This window comes from Poecilia reticulata, chromosome 5 (genome assembly GCF_904066995.2).
Source record: "Poecilia reticulata chromosome 5, P_reticulata-male-v2, whole genome shotgun sequence".
NCBI lineage: Eukaryota > Metazoa > Chordata > Actinopteri > Cyprinodontiformes > Poeciliidae > Poecilia > Poecilia reticulata.
In genome coordinates, this window is record NC_088834.1 from 12821900 (window position 1) to 12843409 (window position 21510).

The 21510-nt window shown below is 38.3% G+C and overlaps 1 protein-coding gene across 6 annotated transcripts in view; it reads left to right on the plus strand.

Moving 5' to 3' along the window:
* Positions 1-21510, plus strand: part of LOC103464488 (kazrin-like) — a 179471-nt gene that overhangs the window by 66130 nt on the left and 91831 nt on the right. For all 6 annotated transcript variants that reach the window (XR_014087564.1, XM_081607043.1, XM_081607047.1 and 3 more), the window contains one exon: positions 7019-7226. Coding sequence is in view for 5 of the 6 variants with exons in the window: in XM_081607043.1 (XP_081463169.1) it covers positions 7019-7226 (208 nt within the window). In the remaining variant the exon portion in view is untranslated. The remainder of the gene's footprint in view (positions 1-7018; positions 7227-21510) is intronic.

Consider the following 21510-nt stretch of genomic DNA (forward strand, 5'->3'; position numbering starts at 1 on the left):
AGCCGTTGTACTTTCTGCTGTTATCTAAGGCTTCATGTGCAGTTCCATCTCAACTTTACACAAACAAACATAAACATGCAGTGAATAAATCGATTTTCAATCAGTTTTTTGCCCCAAAGAGTTAAAAAGTATAAACATGTTTTCCGTAAGATATTAACATTACTAACATACATGGAAAAATGTATCGAAAACCTTATATAATAGCAGAAAGTATGGTGGCCACCGTTAAATAGACTTTTAGTATTTAATCACGCCACATGAACTGATCAGTACATTATTGCGAGAGAACACAAAAACCTATTACAAGGTAACGCAAAAGAAAAACAAAATCCTCCATGTGCCGTAGGGAGCTCCGTACAGAACTGAGCAGACTAAAATCTTATTATCTAAGAATGGTTTTGTGAAAAAACTGTAATGAACATGTTTTGTAAAGCCCATAGAAGTACCATAAACCGTTCAAAGAAGAATAATAGGTCACCAGCAAGATATATCTCTGGAATGATTTGCTTTCATTTAATGCCACTGCTCCATGAGCCTTTCACCTTTTCATTGTGCTTGCTGGGCATCAGTAGTTTGAAGTGCAGCGATTTCCTCGGTTAAAACGAGTGTATATTTTTGAGCGTAGCCACATATCACTTAGTTATTTGGATCATACGGGGAGCATTCCCGTCTGTGGAGTCGATATTCAATTAACTCGGGCAGACGGTCATGGTGACTGTTTATCAATACCTCTTTTTAACTGCACACCCATGGCACACTTAATTAAACTTCCCATTAACAGCATCAAACAAATGAACAAACGGAGCCCCGAACAGCTGGAAACCAGTGACTCTGAGGGTTTAACTGGGCACCGGCCTGAGGTCTCGGCCGAGGCCGCACATACTTTTCACAACTTCGCAGACGCAGAGAGACATGTTGCATGTTTTGAACGTGGCCTCAGAGTATTTGTGTGGTTATTGATGTGAATCTGGGACAAAGTTGTGACCTTTGACCCATGAATTATTTATTTCCTTGCATTCCAGAGTTGAGCGTCTGGGACTGCAGTCGTATGAGGTTAAAACCGGGCTGGGGTTAGTGGCTTCTTAAGAGAAAAGACTTACAGATTATGTTATGCAGGAAAATTGGACAAAATTAGACATGTCCTTTGTCCAGCTCTGTTGCTGTCCTGCATTTTTCCTTTGCCAGTGAGCTTTAAGTCAGGGGCAGGGCAGCATTCGGGGCCAGTGATGTGACTGTCTAGACAGTGATAATGATCTGCTAACATGCGATCAAACATGACAGTCCAGCGGCTGCAGATATCCTTTGGTAGAAGCAAAAACCGTCATGTGTGGTCATAGATGTTGGGCATGTAGACAGACAGCAGAAAGAAAGGCTGTGACACACAAAATCTGTTTGTACGCATAGCTCATAAAATCATTTAGCAAACTATTTTAATTAGCAGAATTGATCTATGGATGATATTGTTGGTCAAAATGCATTCGACAGCTGTTCTGTCACGACGGTTTATGTTTTGCTGCTGTGTTCATCATCCCTTCCCTTTTCCTCAATGATTGCCTCAAAATTGATGTTTTTGACTTTCGATTTAATATTCTGACAGTGTCTTACACCACTCTTTTATTCTGGGCCAGCCCGCCTCCTGCGAGCAGAGATCGGACCAGCGGGTGCTTACTGACGCCGGGCCTGGCAGCAGAAAGGTGGCATCAGGCCTAAATCGTAGCCAGTGTTTGTTTAGTTTAGGACCAATCTTTTTGTTTTTGCTTGAGAAATAATGCATCAAAAGAACCTGGTACATTTCATGCCATGGTTCCTCACTGCACTGACTAAACAAATTAAAGTTGTGTTGTTTCTACATGTTCGACCAAGCTTGTGGAGCTGTTATTGTATTTAAGTGTGCTGTACAGGTGCAGAGTTATCACATAAACATGTAATTCAGTGTCTGTGTTTAAATAGAAACATTTTAATCCTACGTTCAGGCTGAACGCGTTTTGCGCGTCAAAAATGCATCCGATGCTTGAAGTCAGATGCAGTTTGAAGTCAAACGCCTGACATATTGCTCTCGACACGCATCAAACTTCGATGAGCTGTTGTTTTCCGTTGTAGGTCTCTTTGTACAATGGCGGATGAAATTGAGAAAGTTGCACCGAAACGTGAAAGCTTCTTTCTGCAGTCACAACAAAGGCTCAGATGTCTTCGCTGAACATTTTTGGTTTGGTTTTTATTGAACAAACAACGGCGACAGCTGATAACGGCTGGAGTCTCTTGCCTTTTTTTCCTCTCTCGGTTACTTTGAAGAATGCAGATGAAATATTGAGAGTGTCTATGTTTGATTTACTGAAATAAATAAAATGTGGCCATTGGGTGCATGTTTTGAATTCACCATATAATTTAGAGAAATTGTGAGTTTGGTGAGTTTCACAGGCTCGCTGGGCGCTGACGAGGTTTGCCATCAGTGGTGTTTTCGTCTCACCTGAATCCAGTTGGATGACCTGCTAACCTGTATTGGTGCCTCCAACTCCTGGCAGGACACCAACTACAGGCCACTTCGTCACATAGCAGAGTCTCTGTGATTGGTTAGATGCTCCACAAAAGTTCAGATTTTCCAACTCCAGCATTGGACACGCGTTGAACAATCAAAACGCTTCAATTTGGTGTAAAGTTATGGAACAAGTTAAATGAAGATTTAAAACAAAGCAATAGTTTAGTACAATTCAAAAGAAAATACAAGGAGGTCATTTTCTTTTTTTTTTTTTTTTTCATTTTCTTTATTATCAATTTTTCCATACAAGTGTACATACAAACTTTACACTTTTCTTTTTCCAAGTGTTACCTACATATTATTCAAGAGAAGATGCATATACTATCTATACCTGCCTTAGTCATAACTTTGCCATTCTAGATAATATCCAGTCTATCCATTCACTTGTTGATTTACAAAAAAGAAAAGAGAAAAAACATAAGACAAAACAGAGCAAATAAAGAGAGCATCCAATATTTGTGTCTTTTCCCTCTTTCTCCTCGCTCCTCTCTTCCAAGTCATCACAATTTTAACTCTCTTCTCATCGGAAATGAACTGTAAGCAAACTATTTACAGTCTGTAGCTCTATAAGGGCTCCTGTAACCACACTATTAATCAATAAAGTCTGACCTCCATGGTGAAATAAAACCCTGCCAATTTCTCCAATAATTCTTAAATTTTCCAGATTCTAATCTGATGGAAAACGTCAGCCTTTCCATAATATAAATATTATGCATTACGTCAACCCAGTCTTCCCTTTTAGGAGCTTCTGCCTTCAGCCATTTCCTAGTAATGGCTTTTTTGCTTGCTATCAACATAATCCTATACATATAACCATCACCTGCTCTTGTAAGCCTTTTCATCCCTCTTCCCATGTACAGATCCTCAAATGTAAGTGGAATATTCACCCCCAGTACTTTATCCATACAATTCTTTACGTCCTGCCAATAGGTTACCATGTAGGCACACTCCCAAAATACATGGAAGTGAAGGAGGTCATTTTCAATAGAGATAGACATATGGGTGAGAGAAAGCAATAATTTGTGTATTGAAGATAACACTTGGTGTAAGGGTTTGGAAAGACAAACCAGCATAAAAAGGGAAAATATATAGGTAAATATTAGTAACTGCTGACTGCCACTTGACTTTGACTTGACTTTGATTTTGTTAATAACAGTAGGACTGTAGGTTTTCAAGTGTTTAGGGGGTAGGAGTTAATAAGTTCTCACTTCTTCCTACCCCATTTTGAGCATATGTTAATTGAAAAAAATATCTGTATTTACTCTTCTTTTTTTATGCACTTCTTGTTACTGTGCACTATTTTATTTTTATATTTGTATCATGTTCGAATAAAAATGTCAAATTTCAAAGATTTCGCCACTCCGGACGCGTGAAACGCAGCACCCTTGATATTTCCACTGCCATTATTAAAATCATTCAAAACACCACATGTCCTTTAGACCAGATTTTACTAGTTAGACTGGTAATATTAAGACTGAAATACTAAGTTTTAAGATGAATGAAGGGATGAAAAATGCATTTTACATTGACTTCAGTGCCTGTCCTTTTTTGTTTGGATAGAACAGCTCACATGTGGGCTGCATAAATCTATTTATGTAATCAGTGTTTTCAATTGTATTTATAATCACTGCTTGACTATTAGTTAATTTTTTATGTTTATGAACACCAACCAGAGGTTTCAGCAAGTAAGGGTCTGTTAAAATAGAAACTCCAAATATATGCTACTGAGATAAAACATTTCCTGGAAAATGGATTTTAGTCATTTATTTACATTCTTGCTGTGTAGAAAAACAAATTCTCAGCAGTTTTTTTTTGTACAGCTCAGTTAGAAACCGACTCTAGCTTTAACTCTGGACCTGATTTGTTGAAAGGACTAGCTGTATCTTTTAAACTGAAACTTCTTTGATCCTTTATGTTGTCCTGAATACACTTGGTCCTTCGCTCAGGACAGATTTGCTGATAAAGCGCCTACCTGCACCAGACTGTTCCCCAGACAATATTGCTGCTGGCGGACAAAGCCCCTGAAATATAAAGCAGCTCATTGAAAACTGAAAGAACAAGATAATCCTGTAGATACATGCAGCAGAAATTAGCTTCCGCTGAACGGATGAGACAGGCGGATAGGGATCATTTGATACCGGTTCTGTGCTCAGGAGGCCGTCGGGATGCCCTCTGTGGGAGGTATTTTGGGCAGGTCTGGTAACAAAGCCCAGTGCTGACCCAGGAAACAGGGAAGATATTTTTTTACCTTCAAACATCTTAAAGCTGCAGTATCTAACTTTTGTAAAACATATATTTTTGCATATTTGTTGAAACTCTCACCATGTGAAAAAAAAATCCAGCTCCTCTGCCTTCCAGTGCTAACTAGAAACAATCAATCAGATCCAGGAGGCGGGTCTTAGCGCTGTCAATCACTCTCGAGTTCCCCTCTTGCTCTCTGCTACACTGCAGCCAGAAGAGTAACACTAAGGCTAGTTAGCATTACTCTGCTGGTGGATAAACGGCTTTCCTGTAACGATAAGTTGTTTCTCTGCCATTAGTATATTTAGCAGCGCATTCATGAGCGTGATTGACGGTGTTAAGCCCCTCCTCCTGTCTCTGATTGGTTATTTTTGGTTGAGAGCAATGCCTTTCTTCATACAGCAGTAGAGGTGCCTCTCTTTCCTGCTCCGTCCCCCTCTTATCTGATTACTGGCAAATAAAGGCAACTAGTGACAAAAAAATCCAGAAAAAAGTCAGACCCAACTTTGTGCAACTTTTTGGACAACCTCTGCTCCACTTCTGATGAATAAGTGCGGGTAATGTTCTGCTTCTTGTTCTTTTAATTCTGCATAATAGACAATGTAAAAGTGAGTTTTTGTCAATATTTGCCATGAATATAGCTAACAAAGCTGATAAATTACTGTGACGTATTTTCACTTAGGTTCCTACGACTGCGGCTAGTCGATGTCGACTCGACTTTTATTGTGTTGTAATCGACTTTAAACAATATGAAGTTTTACGACCCCCAGAGTATTCTTTTTGTTTGTGCAGGACACTCCACTTCTGTTTTTCAAAGATGTACGGGTGTATGATATGTTACATCCCCACCACTGCATGTAACAAATAGCACATCTGTTTGCAGCCATTTTCACAGCCAAGTGTAAACGTTGAGTTGGGGACGTGGCCAGCAGCAGCGTATTTGGATTTAAAATGAAAAGTCGCCCTAAAACAGCTCAGGGAGCTTAAAAAAGACTAAACTCTCATTATCTAAGAATTATTTTGTGCAAAAAATGTAATGAACATGTTTCCTTCCTGTTCAGGGAAGCGCATTATGTCACCTTTAATGTGTGAATATTAACCCCGTGCTGTTATCATCCGAGTGGAGGATGATGGGACCCGACTGATGGCTTCAGCTTCTCACCGCAGCCAGAATCCATTTTTGTTCTCACGAGGAAATGAAAATGTCAAATGTAGATTTGAAATTGCGATGGCTCAGCAGTATTTAGGGATATTCTGAGATAAGACGAGCGGTGTACGCTGCCAGTGTAACCTTTTGTCTGTGTGATGGAATTTATTTTTTTATATAACAGTGGAGATAAGGAAGGCGGTGCGGTTTGTTTACTCAGCCCACAGATAAGCTGGAAAATAATCCTTTCAACTGTTTTTGATCAAAGCAGGAAAGCTCCTCCATGTTCACAACTTGATTGTAAGGCTCCAGGCCTCTTCTCTTTGTGTGTTCCCCTTTATGGAGCTGCGTCTCTGTCCTTTCCCGAAGTTTGCTGTGTGTGGAAATGCTTTCCCCTGGGCGCCTTGTGCCAGCCCCCTTCCCCTCCCACCGATGTGGGGGTGAGCTTTCCCAGGACAAAGAGATGGATGTATAATAGAAAGAAAAAGGAGGGGTGGGAGAGACAAAAGACAAGCGGGCGTGCGAGTGAGCGGGGAGGAAGTGGGGGAAAAGTGGGAGCACATGTGAGAAAGATACAAACGTTGAAAACAGAAGTACAGAGAAACAATCAGGACTTTTTCCTCGGCTACAGACGCTGCTGCTCACTCATTACAGGCTCTGCAGGATATGGGGTTTGCAGCACACGGTGCAGTTGGAGAGTTGCTGCCGGATAGCACATCAGTCCCCCGTCTGAGTCCCCCGCTCCTCCACCACATGGTACAGTCCATTTAAAAGGCTGCATGTCATCTGGGTGTGCGGGGTCCTCTCAGAGAGCAGCTGCTCGCAGGACATTCTGCACGGCGGGAGCGTTCGCTTTCCCTCCGCCTGCCGCCCTGCAGCTCTTCTCCTCCTCCTCACACACATGCTCTCCAGGTCTTTTGTGCAGTAACAGGTCAGGCCGGTGGACAGGAAGGACATTGCTCTGCTTTTTATGTGCAAACTAAACACTAAGACAGAAGAAGTGCAGGTGGAGGAGGGAGAGGAGAGGGTGTCAGCTTCGCCCAGAGTAACGCTCCTGCTGACACCATGCTGCTCTGTGTGGATTTGCTCCTCAGGGGAAAATCCTTAAAATGATGGACGACAACAAGCAGCTGGCACAGAGGATCGATGGGGCCATCCAGTCAGCGAGTCAGGAAGTGACCAACCTCCGATCCGAGCTCTCCGCGACCAGCCGCAAACTGGCAGAGCTGGGCGCCAGCAGCCCCCCGGCGCTGGAGAACCACCTCCAGCACAACCACCACGATGACAGCCTCCGCTACAGGGGTGAGTGTCACTTCACGGCGCCGGCAGCTCGCAAACCAGCTCTGTGTGAGTGAGAGCATGAGCGAAGGTGGGGAAATGTCCCCCCACTTTTTCCTCAGTTGACTCGTTTTCCCCTTAAACTCGGCTTTGGGAGCGACGGAGGGAGCAGAGAGGCGGGCGGTCTGTTGTTGTTAGACAGGAGGGGTGAGCGCCGGAGTGGGGGCCGGAGTCGCTCCGTTTGGTTTCCCAGGCAGCAGCTGGGCTCCTCTGGGGCTCCGTGTCTGACTCTTTGCTCAAGTTTTGGCAGCTGCTCCGCGCAGAGAAACTCAAGAGAGTGGATGTTTGTGTCTGTTGAGGAGGCTGGCAGCTCCATGGCGATGTCGTTGAGTCGGGAACAGCCAGATGATGTCAGCAAGTTTTAGAGGAAAATGTGAAACTTTTGGTTTCATCCATGCTTAAAACTTTTTCATTCATGAATATTTGTTGTTTTAAATTTAGTGTTTAGAAAGTTTTTTTTCCTTTAACACTTTCTAGTTTCTTTTCTGTCTGATTTCTTGCTTTGAGTAAAGTTTCATATTAGTTTAATGGATATTTTCAGAACAAAATATAATAAGATTAAAATGATTATTTTGTTCACATCTGGGAAGTTTTGTAACATTACATTATGACCAGGCTTTATGACTCATCATCCACCAGTGCTCTGGACTTTCTAACACCTTTATTTACCAGAACCAGCATTTTCTTCTTTAGCATTTTGAGCCTTAGCAGCCATCTGTTGTTTTCTCTCAACGGTCATTAATTATCTGGTCACCAGTTCTCCTCTCTTCCTTCTCTGCACCACTTTTTAAGAAATACAGGCCACAGGAGACGAGGAACAGCCCACTAGAGCTGCAGCACTCAGCCAAAAATGTCTGCATTTAACACATTATTTATAGGAAATAATATCAACTTGGTGGCCTACATGGATTCTCATCCACTAACAGATTCATTAAGAAAAGATAATTGTTGTTTTTCATCTTTTCCTATCAGTGGTCATCATGTCATTCCTCAGTAAATTGATATCAGAAACAGTGAAGTAAAGTAATCAGTTTTTCTCTTGAGGTCAAGCACTAAGCAGTGACCAGATTACTGAAAGATCGCAGAATTACTCCAGCTACCTGCTTTTCAACATTTCCATAACTATAATAAACTTCTAAATAAAGTTTTTCTCACATTCATACAAGTTTATAAAGTAATAATTTGACTCTATCATTTAGAGAAGGATTGAGTGCGAGAATGCAAGCAGTCATTGTCGCTAACAGGTATTCTGATAATTTAATGTTTTAATCACTTTTCCTGACTTTTTACTCAAGCATTGAATTATTTACTCTCAGGAGATTTTCAGATCATATTTTCAAACAATATTGACGTTGAAGTGAAAGACTGATCAGATTCAGATGCGCTAAGCTGCAGAGTCAAGAGTCACATTATTTTATGTTGATGCTACACTGTAAAACTTTTGAAGGTGGTTTAACTTGAAAATGAAATTCCACCTGCTGCCTGGAAAATGTAATTTAACTCAACAAGAGTTAATTGGTTTTATCTCAGAAATTAAAGTTCATGAAGTTGATTTAACAACAAGAGACAAGTTGTCTAAACATTGTTTTTGGAGTTCATTCATCTTGAATTGTGAGTTTTAACTTAATGCTGCAATTTAAACCAAACAATTATTTCACAATATGCAACAAAAGGAAACTGCTCTCACCTAGTTAAAGAGACACATTTCTCTATTATTTTACTCACATTACCAAGTTAAAATAAATACTTATTTTACTTTAGAATAATTTTAATTCTTGTTTCAAATTGCATAAACAAAATGTCTGATCTGATTATAAATTTTATTAAACATTATAATGAATCCTGCTAAAAACATTTAGTGTGAGCAGAACATTATCATCAAGAATTAAAATAAACATTTGCCTTGATAACACAGGAGTCAGATCGATGTAACGCACTTCCATCTCAGGAGGCAAAAACAAGCCGCTAAGCATTCTGGAAAATAGTTCCCTTTCCTGTCTTTTCTTCAGTTTTTTAAGTGCTAACATAAAAACTCTAGTTTATTCAACTGTTGGAGGTTTGACAGAATTAATGAAAAGTTAACACAACTTTCTACAGTAAGTTTATCTTTCACAAAGTCACATTCAGGTTCACAATGTAAAACTCAATAAATGTATTTGACTTAAATGGTAGAAGATAGTAGACACAACTAGATGCAGCTCAAATGTTTTACAGTGTATGAAGTTAAAGCAGAGTTAGCGAGTTTCATCCAGGACTAAATAAAAGAGCGGAGTGGGTGGATCGTACTTGTCCACCCACTCAGCTTCACTTCCTCGTTGACGCTCCTGGTCTCCAGTGGCCGAGACATTCCACGCGTCGTCCAAGAAATGAAAGCCTAATGTGCCACCCACGTTTTCACTGCTGGCCAAGCCTCCAGGACGTATGAGGGAGGCAGGGAGGGAGAAGTTGTAAGTTCGATTCTTGGGACAAGGATCCAGTTGCCAAAAAAACGTCCTGCTGGAATGTGGCACCTATAGCAGAATGACGCTCTGGACACAAACCAGCAGGTGGAGATTCACGTCAACAAGTCAGATTGACAACAAATGTGAATAGTGACTTCATTACAATTACTTAATTCACAAAGTTAGTCACATCGTATTATTTATTCAAACTTTTATTTTTTTAATTATGATTATTTTTCCACTTACAGCTAATGAAAACAAGACATTTATGATAAAGCATTACATCAAACCTATCAAATTACAACATAGTCTGTTTAAAAAGTTGTTTTCAAAAGGTAATGTTATTCTGACAAATGAGCTTCATCATGAAGTGTTTTCCAATTTACTGAGATGGGCCCGGCATTTGGAAATGTTGAGGATGCAGTTCGCATGAAGTATCATGGCAAAAATAATAATTCATTGCTGCAATCAGCAGAAAGATAACGCAAAATCCTACCAAGTGTTTTTGTCTAGATTTTAGTGCAAATATCTTAAATACACTTTTAATAAGACCAAACTAGCTTACAAGAAACATTTTAGCTTGATATAGGAGTTTGTTTTAAGTCATTAATTTCTTAATATTGATTTTTAAAAAGTTCTAGTTTGACTTGCAGATTTTTTCCACGTATAGGTACATTCTTGTTATAAGTGAAATAATCTGCCAGTGGAATTACTACTTTTTAAAATCAATATTAAGCTTGAAACAAGCTGCTGTGTCTTGATGAAAAGTAACTTAGTTGTATCTTATTTCAAGTGAACTAAGATATTGGCACTAAAAACTAGATAAAATACTTTGGGAGGTTCTGGCTTCTCCAGGTATATACCTGTAAAACACAAATTATTACCAAGTCAAGCTTCTAGTGCTCATAACTTGGTACACTTGAAATAAGATACAACTGACTTACAAGCAACATTTTAGCAAGATATAGGATCTTGTTTTAAGTCATTAATTCCTTCTAGTTCCACTCAGAGATTTTTTCTACTTAAAACAGTTTTTCCATGCAAGTTAAATAAATCTTCCAGTGAATGTAATACTTTTTAAAATCAATATTAAACAATTATTAACTTAAAACATGCTCCTGTATCTTGTTGAAAAGTTAGTTTAGTCTTTTTTCAAGTGTATTGCTATATAAGACATTAGACAAAAGTTACATGGTAGAGTTTTGTGTTTAAAGCATTATGGGGTGAATTTGATTGGATGGAAACAGACTGTATGTGTCTGATTGATTTGGTCTCATTGTATATTTATTAGGGCTGTTATGATCAGATTTTTTTTGCTACTGATTCCAATACCGATCATCCATGAGGCTGATCACCGATCACTGCCGATCGACTGGAATGGCTGTTGATTTTTTGCTTCAGGTATAAATGATTCTATCGCAAAATGGAAAAATAATCTGGCAATAAATTCACCTAATTTAGACATAATAGACATATTTTAATACATATCTAAAATCTTTTTATTTTATTTTTTAAGTTACTTGCAGAACCAGACCCTTACACCGCAACTCGAAGACTTGAATTATTTCTCAGGTTATTTGTTTAGCTTTCTGACCGTGATGCTAATCCGGGTCAGAGCTGCTTTACCGGCCGCTCCGGATGTCCATTTTCCTGCATTCGATGTGGCCAAACTCCATCAAGTGCTTGTTATTTAAATATCACATTAGATTTGTTGTGTTGATGCATTTTGACGTGCTTCACCTCCGAGGTAATTTTCCGCAGCAACACGCAAACTTCCCCGTTCGCTCAGAGCGTCATAGTTCCTCATGACAGGATTTGTTGCTACGCGTTTGCGCAGTGTGAAGGAAAGAGGAGACCAGCTGCACACGCAAGCTGCGAATGAGATACATGTGATCGGTTTTGGTGATCGGTAACAAGAGACCATGATCGGCGATACACTTTTTCCCAGAAATCGTCCGATTATGATCGGTGGCCGATCGATCAGCACACCTCTAATATTTATGTTTATAAACTGTTTGTTTCTTAAAGTGCTCTGAGATGACAGGATCTGTGTTTGTGTCTGTGATGTCGTGCGGTTTTGAACCTTAACGGATGATAAATTAACCAAACCGTCTCATTTCAAATAAGAGGAGGAACGATGTTTTCTTTCTTCCTGGCAGATCAAAGTTGGTCCAAATGCTTCCCAACTCTTCAGGTTTGAAATAACTGAGCCGGGTTGAGTTAGCCGCTGTCCGTCAGTCTCTCTCTCTGCGTCTTGTTGGGAGCTTTGTTAACAGGCGGCCTGACATTCCCACATTCCTGAATGTCAGCCTGGTGATGTCACATTTCCTGTTCCCACAGCCCAGGCAAGCTCTCTCTGTCAGGTGACTGATGAAACCAAACGCAGCCAAACAATCCCCCCGCCTCCTGCTGCAGACGCCTCACCTGGTCTGCATTACGCTGAGCTTGTTTTAAGATCATTCATCACCATGATGAGCAGCACTGGCAGGAAATGAAACTATTTTTTGCTCTGCATCTCTGTCCAAACCAGGCTGCCGGTTAGTTTTAATGCTTGGAGCGAACATGAAGCCGAGGTTCTTTACATGCATTAAGTGACTTCCAGCTCAAGTGTTTTGACTTCACTGTGCAGCTTCAGCAGTAACTAGTTCAACAGTTTTCTTACATTACAGTTTTATGTTGTTGTGACGTTTTGTTTTTTAGATTGTGTTTGTTGGTTTTTATCAGTTATGACTATTGCTATAAGGTATTTATAGCAATAGTTTTAGTTTTTCATACTGTGATTAATTTTTAGGTGGAGAATTCAAAAAGTATTTTAATGAATACTCAACGGAGATACAATAAAAAAAAATGTAATTATTGTTGCATCACAACTGTCTCCGGCGTTTTCTCACAAATTTAGCAATTTTTGCTGTTGTATTTTGCGGACAAGTGTAATTAATTACCACCATGAGGAATCTGCAGTGCCGTAATTTGCTGCTCACAAATCTATTTGTTTATAATAAATAGATTTATAAACACAAAAATGAAGAAAATCATATCTGTAACTTCACTATGTTTTAGTTAGTTTTACAAACACCATTTTATTCCTGTTAGTTACAGTTTTCCCCATTAATTACTGATTTTATTTATTTCAGTTAACAAAAATGTTTTCTCAATTTCAGTTTTTATTCTGTCAGTTTTAGTTGACTGTGATAACTTTGCATCCAACAAGCCTGTTCTTCCTGCCACCGTCGTCCTCCTATGAAAATAAAGGAAATTATCTGTTTCTAGGCGCATAACTTCACGATGGTTTTATTTGTTTTTTTGTAGGTTTATTGTCACATTTTGGAGCATAAATCTCCTTACAAGAGGCTGTACTTGCAGTGGAGACTTGCAGTGGATGAGTGATGGAGCAGTCCTGCCTTCTTTTATTCAACTTATTGACAGTAATTTATTCATTGCTTCATTTCATTAGTGCCTCTTCCTCTTAATCTGTCACTGATGTCAAGTCCTTGCTTAGGATTCACAAATGACACTAATGTTTACGCTCCTGTTATACACTTCCTCCAACGGGGAGCCGGTTGAAAATGTTGTGTCCTCTAAAATCCACTCGCTTTAACCTTACAAGTCTGTACATTATTAATTCCTGTTAGATTAATGCCATGCAGTCAGTCAGTAGGACGGAGCTGACCAGGAGAGGCTGCCAATAGTGAGGCATAAGCCTCGCTGACACACAGCCGTGATTACTGAAGGAGACGGCATGAAGTTAAACGATAGACGCTCTAAAACGGCCTTTACTGCAAGTGATTCACACGTCGCTGGGAGTCAGAGCTGCTTATATTCAGGGTACAACACGAGCGTTTGGTTAAAATATCTTGTAGCGTTCGTATTTAGTGATGCTCCAGTTAATCAGACAGTGATAGAAATGAGCCATATTGATTATTGACTTCTTTTCTGTTCAGTAAAAGCATCAAAACGAGAAAACTCCCACTTTTTATACTTTTCTACATGATCTTTGATGCTTATTTGGGTTTAGTTAAACTCCAGTAAAGATTAGAGACATATGCTTTGATGGATGAACAGGGATAATCTTGTAATCTCTTCATTTTCAGAACTAATTCTTCCATCAAAAATGTGCTCTACGTTGTGTGTTAAGCTGCTGCTACGCTATTTCTGCATTTCTTAAAATGTATGTTACGTAGGTCTAAATGTGAAGAAATGAAAGGTTTTATATAAATTATTAAATCCAGTCACATCTATGAGGAATATGTTCTGCCTTTGTTGTTTCTCTGTTTGGTATAGTGCATGTTCACCAGGATGAAGAGCGTAGAATGTGAATTGTTTTGCTCTGTAAGGAAACAGTTTATTTCTTTTCACCTAAAGCCATCATCTGATTTTAATGAGTTTTTCCAAAATGTAAATATTTACTGCCTGGATTTATTAGCAATATCATTAAAATATTTTACCGTGTTTTAGATGTAGACCAGGTGCTGAATTAAGTAGAATTAAAATATAGCACAAAAAAATATATATATATATGAGAGAGATATCGAACAGTTCTGTGGCTAATATTATAAAACAAGTTTCCATCTCCATGTATTTAGATTATATTTATTTTTGCTGCTGTTGTTTAACAAGACTTTGAAACTAAAATCTAAAATTTCTGTGCATTCTGCACCGTATTTTGATCCTGTAAAATCTGAACTCGATAATAAATAAATGCTTCAAATCTTTTTCTTTCTGATGGTTGGATACAAAAAGCAGCAGCTCAGTTACAATTTAAACTTTATACGACATAATTTAACCCCTTAACTGACGTGATGACAGCTCTGTTTTAATTTCCCTCAAGAAAATGTTGACCTTTGACCTCATGTCACATAAGTGGGGGGAAAATACTTGGATACGAAGATCAGAGGGTGAAAGTTCAAAGCACAGCCTCTGATTTCCCACGTGGTTCAATAAATAAAAAACAATATACGTTATTGATCTCCAAGGGGAAATTGATTATTTGTTTACAGGCTGCACCATTCGAAGTGTAAAATGCTAGAATATCACTTTAAGTAAAATAAAATAAAAAAATATATACATAGCTGTGAGTAATTTAAAATACTAAATATAAAATACTAATAAATAATAACAAGCAAGCACTTTGAAAAATGTTAAATATTCACTGAATTAATCAAACCCACTCTTATAATATATAAGATATGATAAACTAATCTTCATCAGTGCAGACAGAGGGTCTGCATAGCGTATGGTGAAGTAAAGTAAAACACCATTATTAGGGCTTTGCTTCATTATTTTAGTTTCTTTTGCATAAATTCTGCAGTCGTGGTTCAAATATCTCCTTGATATTGTGTCTCACATCTGCAACACATATTCTACTGGATTTATTTAATTTGTAAAAAAAAAAGATATATATATATATAGTATATTATCCCTCGCTGGAGTGATCTAATTAAATTATTCATTATTATTTTACTCTGCCATGAAAACTCAAGGTTGCTATAGAGCAGTATTATGAGGGCTATTTTATATTTAAATCTAGTTAAACGTCTAAATAGGTTTGAATATCTTAGACAGTCAACTGGAGTGCTTCAGAAACAAAATCTTCAGTTCAGACCTGGAAGAAAATGAGAGTCGATATTAATCGCCTGATTGGTGCATCTCTGATCCGAACGACTGATCATTTATTTTTGACCATATTGTGACATCAGAGTGTTTCAGAGACGGAAACTTGTCAGGCTAAACAAAATAAGAAAAACTTTTTAAACCAGAGCTTTAGCATTGTCAAACAGAAACTTTACAATGTCACCCTCTCTGTATTCCCTGGAGGAACAAATGTAAAGGATTTTAAACTAAATTTATTCTAATCAGATTCATGAGAGACTTTACTTTTAAAAAAGAAACCATCTCCAATTTAAAATCACACGAAAGCTTTAGAATTAAAAAGCTACTTTAACCTCTCTTCTGTCATTGAAACGCTGCAAAATACAGTCATCCTGCACCGCATGGCGGAGGGTACCGCCGATGAAACCTTAAGAGACTGTACAAAGGCTTGCTGCTAGGCACAGATAGTCATTAAGCATTTCTCTAAAAAAAAACAATAATTATCTTTTCTCTGTACAAGAGGAGCTGCAGTGGCTCTAATGCTCTCCTCTGCAGAGTAATTGTAGAAAAGAATCCTCTCCCCATCTGGCCTGTGTTTGTCAGAGGCCCACTACTCTCATTACTCCATTGTGCACATGTACAGGGTTGGGAACATATTGCCAAACTGCAGGGCCAATATCCCATTCACTCTGCTTCTTTCTCTTTAACGCTCCCCAGAGACCGCCCGTCTTCCTGTTCTCTGTCCACATGCAGAGCAAGTCTGCTGGCCGTACCTCGAATCCCCCACCTCTGGGCTGCCTCGGCCACGCCCCGTCTGAGGTCAGCGGTGTGTGGGACAGTGTGTCCAAACAATAGCCAGAGAGAGCCGGCCCCTCTCTCCCCCAGTCTGTCTGCCGCTCTCCTCCTCTCCCATTAAACTCCCTCCAGTATAAAGGACGAGTAGAAGCAGAGCTGGGTCTCCAGTAGCAGGTAGAAATCCTTGGTGGGTGTCGGGATTCTGGCTTTGTTGTGCGCACGTTGTTAAAATAATACTGGTAAAAACAAATTGTCCGGGAAAATAAATTTTATGGTGATATGCTAATTTTTTTGGCATTTCAATCATGCAGCGAAATTCAATTTGTAAAGGTGAAAGCAAACATGGCTGAACCGCCAGAAGAACGAAGAATAAACTGTTGTTAGTTTAAAAATCACTGAACGGTTTAGCACCATGATACATTAAAGATCTGCTGTTGAATCAACCTTCCAGAAAACTCAGATCTTCTGGTTCTGCTTTGCATCCACAGAACCAGAACCAAACATGAATCTGGAACAAACTTCCAGAAAGCTGCAAAACAGCCGAAACACTGAGTTCCTTTACATCAAGACTAAAAACCCACCCGGTTAGAGTTGCTTTTGAAACATAATAAATGAAACATTGGTCAACATTTTGATGTGTAACAAGGACACTTGACAAAATGTAATGTTTCAATTGTTGACTGTGTAACAAAGCAAATCTTTGCCACATTTCTTAGGTTTTTATTTATTAAAAAATTTAAAACCACATTTCCATTTCCTTCTACTTAACAAATATATCAATTAAAAGTTTTTGTAGAGAAAAAAATAAAAAATAAAAAATTTGTTGTCAGGAAAAAAATTAAAGCAACCAAAAAAATTAAGTCAATCAAAAATCTTTATTGCAGTGTCTGAATTAGTTTGTTTTTCTTCCTAAGCCCTCTGTTCATATGAAGACAACTCATCATATTATTTTGATATCAGCAAAGTGCAGTCCCTGACAGTTTTCTCTTCTTGAGTCGATAATGAGCTTCAGGTTGGTAATGAACTCCATGAATAATGGCTCTGCGGTCACTTGTTTTGATTTGTAGTGGAATCCAGTCTTCATTAATGAACTGGGAGAGCTGCACAGCCTGCCAGTGGGAGCTCAAGCTTGGTGGACTCTTGCTTGACCAAAAGTTTCCATTTCTGAGTTTAGTTCCTCTGACAGCAGGGAGGACAGCTGAGCAGCACGTATCCACTTTCGTGTCCTTACAGGGCCAAAAGCAAGCCGGCTTGTTTCGTCTCAATTGCTCTGAAATCGTTACAGGTTCCTCGTTCTCATCGGAAAGGCTCTGATTTCAGGTTGCAGCTCTCAGAAAAGGTCAGAGGTTAAAGATAACAGCTGACCTCCTCGTGGCAAGGTTACAAGAGGGAAGAGCTCAGATTGTGTCATTTTGGGTGGCAACAAGCTGTTGTCCTCCTATGAAGAAAAAAAACAAGACAGGGAGTGATGCAGTTAGCAGTTTCTGCTGAGATGCCGTTTCACCAGACAGTAGCTGTGCTTTCATTACAAACGTGGTAAAAATTCTCCTAATGTCAAAAACAAATCCACACAATTTGCAGTTGCATCGTTTCCAGTAAGGTTGTATCAACCTTCCAAACCAGGATCGGGTCTTCTGGTTCTGGTCTGCTTTGCATCCCCAGAACCAAACATGGAGAAGCAGCAACAAACTTCCAGAAAACTGCAAAACAGACGAAACACTGAGTTCCTTTATATCAAGCCTAAAAACCCAGCTGTTAGAGTTGCTCTCAAACCATAATCACTGGAACATTGACCAACATGTTTGATGTGTCCTGATGATTTTGATGACGACGCTTTACAAAATGTAATGTTTGTCCAAACAGTGTCTTTGTCACTTTTTGTTTTTGTGTTTTTATGATGTGAAGCCCTGAAATGTGATATACAAATATACCTGATTAAATAAGAAACACAGCTAAAATCACAAGCGAATAAGTTTGTTCATGCAATAAGTCATTAAAATCAATGCCGCAGCATCATCCTCCTACCACTTCCTGTTGTCTTCTCTTTGTCTTTTCCTCCAGTAGTAACATCTGATTGTTGATCACATGACTTGTGATGTGAAAAAAGTATTTCCTCTGCAATTTTGTGAAATGCATCTAATTCAATAAGGCTGAAAAACCACTTCATCATAGTGAAAACACATTTTATCAAAAACATTGCCTTTTTTTCAAAATTTCTGTTTTTCCATTAAGCATTTATATCCGTAATTTCAGTTTGCAGTTGTATGGTCAATAGAAATGCAGCTGTAGTGTGGATCTTTAGCATACTTTCCTCAGGAGTAAAATTGTCCAGTCAGTCTTTATTTGACCTCACTGAGCTGAAAGTTGCCCAGTGAGTCATTTCTAGAACGCTAACCATGACACAAAGCATCAAATTGCTTTGGGATAATAGCTTTCCTATCAGTGAGACTGATATATCTCTATATGCTAATTATATCCATGAAAGCCTGTCTTTTCCACTGGCACAGAGCAGTTTTTGGTTCCCAGATGAGTTTTTGACGAGAAATGATTTCCTTAAATAGAGGCTTCCAGTTTTAGGTTATGACTCGAGTTAAGTGCACATCATGACAGCTGCTTTAATTGTCAGGGGATTTGGAACGACAGACAACGAATAGTGAAGATATTTTGTCTGAAGAGAAAAGTAAAAGTTACTGATGTCACTGAATGGGCCTGAAGGTCGAGTAAGCCAAAGGTCAAGGTCAAGTGATATGTTTTATAAGCCAGTCAGTCTCACAACCCAAAGAAGGTTTATTTGTCTCTTGTATAAAGATAAATCTGAAGAATAAATTCTTTATTGTAGCATGAAGTTTAAAATGTATTTAGGATCAGTTAGAATAATTACACTTTAGATCATGAGAAAAATATGGAAGCCAGTGTCATAATTAGGATATGCTTTCTGATGCTGCATTTTGTCAACACCTTTTTAAAATTAACAGAAATAATTCATAGAAAACTAGAAGATTGAGAGCCAGGCACAAAATGAACCAAACTGCAAGAGTTTAAAATATTTCAGTAAGCACACATTTCTTTTTTGTAATTTTTTATTATTATTTTGGTTAAGTATTATGATCTTATTCATCAGCTGTGATGGAAAATCACATTAACAGTCAGAAATAAAGGCTTGAAAACATGTAGTTGAAGCATATGATGTGGTGTCTGACGTTTTTGCCCTGGCATATTTAAACTACTGATGAGCCACAAAATCCATTGGATTAAAATGTAATTCTTCTTTTTTTAGTTCACCTTCTAAACAATAAAGACAATTTCTATGAAATCTGTGTTTTCATTAAAGACTCAAAACCTAAAAGAGCTTCAGATTGTTTCAATATTACAAGAAAAACGGATCATTTCTAAATTTTTCTGCGGTCATCAATTGTTTTCTGTTTTGTTGACCAACTTTTTGTCATTCTTGACATCTGGTCTATGCCCGATTAAAATCATTTCAAGGGCCACAAATGGCCCCCAGGCCGCACTTTAGACACCCCTAATGTAATGTGTTTCACAGCTGTGAATAGAGTTACTGAAATAAATGAACATTAAAAAATATTTTAATATGATGTTTAATAATATTATAATATTTTAATATGACTGTTTAATCAAAAATTAAATCTATTTCTAAGCAAACTTTGATCTGCTTTCCAATATCTACTGATTAGGGCTAAAATAAACTAAAGCAAATATAAAAAAAGAAACCAATTAATGTGGTTAAATACATTTAATTCATGATTTACCAAGGATTTATTCTCACAGGTTGGTTTGGTTCACTTAAACTTTAAACTGCTCTTTGTATTGGCTCAAGTTATCTGTGTTTGATGTGAAAATTAAATTGTTAAATGATGTGAAACGTGTGACTAAAAAGCAAGAGCAGAAAAAACAGTTGAGAAATACTCTTACACAGCATTACAGTTTATTGGAGGAAAAAGAAAATGGAGATGTCAATGGTTCAGATCTAACTGGTCTGAGAGCAAAGATCAGAGTAAAGAGAGAAAACTGCTTTACTTTGATCAGATTAAAGGTTTTCATCTTTTAAAAAGGAGTTTCAGAGGTTATCACTAGTAGTAGCACACCTGTAGTAGAAAGACGTTGCATAACTCTCAACCTGTTGAAAATACATGTCAGGAGCAGTGAAGCCAGCAGGAAGTCAGATGATTTAAAACAAAACCTCAAAATGGAATCGTTCCAATCAGTGTGATGAAATAATTTATAGTCTGCAATTTTCAGTCCGCTAAGTTTCCAAACTCAGGCAATCATTCTACTGAAGAAAAATACAGACTTATTCTTAAATATCTAAACAATTATTTAACAGTTTATTCACTGCAAAAACACAAAATCTGACTAAGTATTTGTCTAGTTTCTAGTGCAAATATCTTAATGCACTTGAAATAAGGCAAAACTAACTTACAACTAGATATTACAGCAAGATATAATAGGTTGATTTAAGTTAATAGTTCTTAAAAGTTCTAGTTATGCTGGCAGATTTGTTTTTCTTATAACATGGAACGTGTTATTTACATACACATCAAGGAAGCTGTTATTTCTCTCCTTTGAACCTGTAATTTTGTTGTAATTTCCACTAACTATGACAATAAATGGTAATAAAACTGCTCAAATCTTACATTCAAAGTAATTAAATTGTACTTTATCATTTGAAAACTTTAATCTGACACCTGTTTGGACCAGCCGACTCATAAAACATAACAGGGTCCCTGATTGGTGGATGCTTTTAGTTGAAGTTATAAAGTTGCATTTCCTTACACGAGACTAATTTAACTTAAAAGAAGCAACAAAACGACCCAAACTGTAAAAATTCAAAAAATTTCTGAGCAAATTAACTATCAAGGACATAAAACCATGTATAATTTGAAGAACCTGGGACGCCTTGAATAAGAGCTTGTTTTGCTTCGACCTGCAAACCAGCAAGGACATTTTAAAGAGTCCCGGAAAAACACCGAGATTGTAGATGAAAAGGTCAAATCTGATTAATCTGTCTGCCTACCTTTACCTCTGAGTCACCACTTTCTGCAGAGGATCAGGCAGCTGTTTCAAAAGGAAGAAATGAGCCGAATCAAAGGATTTAACTCCAGCCGGGCAGATTGAGAGGTCTGCTGGATGTACAGGTATCTCAGTGACGCCTCGCACAGCAGACTGGAATGTGTGCAGGATGTTCTTCATGTCTCCATTAATTACACTCGTTTAGGGGGGAAGAGATTTGCTGTACAGGGGTTAGCGTGATTCTCCCAAGAGGAGCTTTTCAGAGTCACTGTTTGAATGCAGCTATCTCTTCTTCACAACAGGAGACGCAGATAATGATCACATTTCTTCTGCCATGCCGCCATTCATCACATCTAACACGTTGTTTTCACCTGAAGTCATCCAAATCCCTG